This window comes from Rhincodon typus, unplaced genomic scaffold (assembly GCF_021869965.1).
Source record: "Rhincodon typus isolate 14 unplaced genomic scaffold, sRhiTyp1.1 hic_rhity00000054, whole genome shotgun sequence".
In the NCBI taxonomy this organism is placed as follows: domain Eukaryota; kingdom Metazoa; phylum Chordata; class Chondrichthyes; order Orectolobiformes; family Rhincodontidae; genus Rhincodon; species Rhincodon typus.
Window position 1 is genome coordinate 369,203 of NW_025965692.1, and position 1,079 is coordinate 370,281.

At 54.6% G+C, this 1,079-nt stretch overlaps 1 protein-coding gene across 1 annotated transcript in view; it reads right to left on the reverse strand.

Moving 5' to 3' along the window:
- The window catches only part of LOC109926492 (zinc finger protein 628-like), a gene marked incomplete at its 3' end in the record, with an annotated part of 4,174 nt that overhangs the window by 1,806 nt on the left and 1,289 nt on the right, over positions 1–1,079 (reverse strand). Inside the window, exon 2 of the mRNA XM_048621108.1 lies at positions 19–271. Within this exon, the coding sequence (XP_048477065.1) occupies positions 19–224 (206 nt within the window). The remainder of the gene's footprint in view (positions 1–18; positions 272–1,079) is intronic.

The window sequence follows — 1,079 nt, forward strand, 5'->3', positions numbered from 1 at the left end:
TCCGAGCACTTGTAAGGCCTCTCCCCCGTGTGCCCGCGCTGGTGGTACAGAAGGGCCGACGAGCCTTTGAAGGCCTTGCCGCACTCCAGGCACTTGTAAGGCCTCTCCCCCGTGTGGCTCCTCTGGTGGTGGGTCAGCCGTGACGACCACTTGAAGGCTTTTCCGCACTCCAGGCACTGGTAGGCACCCTGGGCGCCAGGCGGGGCCCGCACTCCCTCTGCCATCTCCTCGCGTAGGCCGACCGTCTCTGGGTTATTGACGATTTCGGATCCTGAGGTGGGGACAGGGTTGGGGTGAGACAGAGATGGAAGGAAAGTTTCAGAACAATTTGGCCAACCCCACCTACCCCCTGTCCCCCCACCGCCGCCTCTCCCCGTTCTGTCTCCTTGGTTGGCTCCAGTCGGTCAACACTGGTCAAGGTATGTGTCCTGTCTCTTTAAGATAGAGATGAGTGCGTTTGTGTTTGTGTCGTGTCCCTTTAAGAGGGAGGTGTACCCCCTGTGAGCCAGAAATCTACACCCTGTCCCTTTAAGAGGGAGACATCTACGCCTGGTCCCTTTTAAGAGTGACGTGTGTGCCCTGTCCCTTTAAGAGAATTGTGAGACATGGCCCCTTTAAGAAAGACTTCTGCACCATGTCCCTTTATGAGAGGGACATGCGTGCCCCGTCCCTTTAAGAGATTTGTCGTCACGCTCCCTTTAAGCAAGGGACGTGGACGCCTTGTCCCTTTAAGAGGGAAACATCCACATCCTGTCCCTTTAAGAGAGCCGTATGCACCCTGTCCTGTTCATAATGACAGCTACATCCTGTCCCTTTAAGAGTGTTAACCCCGCGGTTTGTCACTTTAACAGAGTTAAGTATGTGGTCTGTCCTTTTAAGAGTATTAGCTGAGAGGCCTATCCCTTTAAGTGAGTTAACTCTGTGGCCTGTCCCTTTAATAGTGCTAACCGAGCAGCCTGTCCCTTTAAGAGCGCTAACTGAGCATCCCGTAACTTTAAGAGCGCTAACCGAGCGGCCTGTCCCTTTAAGAATGCTAACCGAGCGGCCTGTCCCTTTAAGAGCGCTAACCGAGCGGCCTG